The 1,788-nt window shown below is 33.3% G+C and overlaps 1 protein-coding gene across 6 annotated transcripts; it reads left to right on the top strand.

Moving 5' to 3' along the window:
• Nucleotides 1–294: 294 nt before the first annotated feature.
• Nucleotides 295–1,780, top strand: LOC112455894. 6 transcript variants are annotated; one of them, XM_025018129.1, is made up of 5 exons: nt 295–601; nt 910–1,122; nt 1,208–1,217; nt 1,332–1,451; nt 1,563–1,780. In XM_025018129.1, exons 2-5 carry the CDS (start codon nt 1,120–1,122, stop codon nt 1,598–1,600), a joined length of 171 nt encoding a protein of 56 aa, XP_024873897.1. In that variant the 5' UTR covers nt 295–601; nt 910–1,119; the 3' UTR covers nt 1,601–1,780. The 6 variants fall into 6 exon arrangements, 4 of the variants coding, with proteins under 4 accessions (XP_024873897.1, XP_024873890.1, XP_024873883.1 ...); XR_003040904.1 differs by having other exon boundaries at nt 910–1,116; nt 1,208–1,451; XR_003040905.1 differs by having other exon boundaries at nt 1,208–1,337.
• Nucleotides 1,781–1,788: the final 8 nt, after the last annotated feature.

Here is a 1,788-nt window from a genome sequence, read left to right as displayed (position 1 = left end):
AAAACTTTTATCTGCAGCAAATGTTGTCATGAGTCGACCGCAGAATCAAAAATAAAAATGTAATTTTCTAATTTTTTTTCGTTTTTCATACGCAATTGGTGCCTGCCGTCTTCGTTATCGTCCATACTTTAATTCTGGACAAAAAATTTGTAATTCGGTGAAATCAATCAAAAGATTTGTGTGTCTGAAAATTTCGTGGTAAAACAGACCTGTCTCCAGCATCCTCTTAACCAAGACCGTGCACCGTGCCACGTGCCAGGCGGCGCAGTTTGATTATCATTTTGTGTTTAGTCATAGCTGTTGTCCAGTACGTCTTGAAGTTATAAGTCTATTATAAGTAAACGCGTATTTGTGATAATTATTTCTTTTAAGATTTTTTAAATTTAAGTACACGTTTATTTGTAAAATGGCTTCTAAAAAAAAAAGTAGCAAAAGCAAACCGTACACATCTATGGAAAAGAAAGTATTTCTACAAATACTTGATAAATACAAACATGTAATAAAAGTAAAGAAAAATGACGGCACAACATTGAAAGATAAGGACGTTGCATGGTGCGAAATATGCAATGAATTTAATCAATCAACATTACGTTGTCACGAGGTAAGCACTGCCTAAATTAAGAGAAAATACGTTAGGCCCGAAAAACTGCGCGGATCACTTCCCCCTGCGGCCTGTAGCTGTATTAGGGGAGACCGGGGTTATGTGTCTACAGAGGTGCACTATATTGCAATGCAAACGATTTAATATTTTTATGTATATTTAAGTATCGTGATTGTAGTTCATCTCTCTTAAATAATCTTCTTTCATATTAACTATTTTTTTATTTTAGTTTACGCATTTTCATATTTCACATAAAATTTTATGTAAAATAAAATATATAGTTGATCTTTAAATACGTTTGATAACAGAGAACTGTTCAGCACGTAAAGAAACTGTGGGCAAAAGCACGGTCAACGAGGAGCATTAACAAAGGAGAAACACGCACTCATGGCAACGGGTGGAGGACGTACCACAGGAGGCAAGAACAGAAGTTGATCCTGACATTGCCAACCGTGCACCCCATTTGATGAAAACCGCACCAGTCGTATTTTCATCTAATATGACGGAAAAAGAACGTAATGGTATATTATATATTAATTAACTGTTAGACTTTTAGACTTTAGAATAAAGTTTTCGTAAGAATATTTTTTAACTCTTATACTACAGGTCACCAAAAGTAAGACATTGTCGTATGTACCGTATGTTAAAGTTACGGCTAAGCTGTCTCAGCAACACATGCTTTTGATATATCAAACATGACGATGAACTTTCATTATTTCGTGCATTTCAGATAAACGTGAGTTTGTATTTGATATCATGTCTGCTAACGAAGGTGTAGAAGTATTATTTACGAAAGAAAAGGGACATGTGATAAACATAGATGATGTAGAAAGCACTACTGTTTCGCAAGGTATTATTTTATAAACGTTTTGTTATATATTTATCCATTAAAGCGTATTTCTTTGACTACGGCAAGTACAAAATACACGTGTAACACTATATATCTTTTTGTGTTTTGTAGAACAGTTATTATTGCAGAAGACTGTAATGAAGAACTGATGACATCATACAGTACAGATATGTTAAAAGTACATTTAAATAACAATATGAGAAAATCACGTGTTTTTAAACGAAAGAGAAAAGATCTGCTTGAAGTATCAAATGAAGAAGAAGACGTACGAATACAAAGATTAAAAAATGTTATAAAACAAGAAGAAACATTAGCAAACATTAAGTTAAAACACGAA

This window comes from Temnothorax curvispinosus, unplaced genomic scaffold (assembly GCF_003070985.1).
Source record: "Temnothorax curvispinosus isolate PA1 unplaced genomic scaffold, ASM307098v1 QBEX01000541.1, whole genome shotgun sequence".
Lineage (NCBI taxonomy): Eukaryota > Metazoa > Arthropoda > Insecta > Hymenoptera > Formicidae > Temnothorax > Temnothorax curvispinosus.
This window is presented reverse-complemented; position numbering and strand designations above follow the sequence as displayed.

Coding starts and splice junctions, on each gene's coding strand:
- LOC112455894 (XM_025018108.1), top strand. CDS start 407: ATGGCTTCTAAAAAAAAAAGTAGCAAAAGCAAACCGTACACATCTATG. Junction 602..909: donor CAACATTACGTTGTCACGAG/GTAAGCACTGCC, acceptor GTTTGATAACAG/AGAACTGTTCAGCACGTAAA.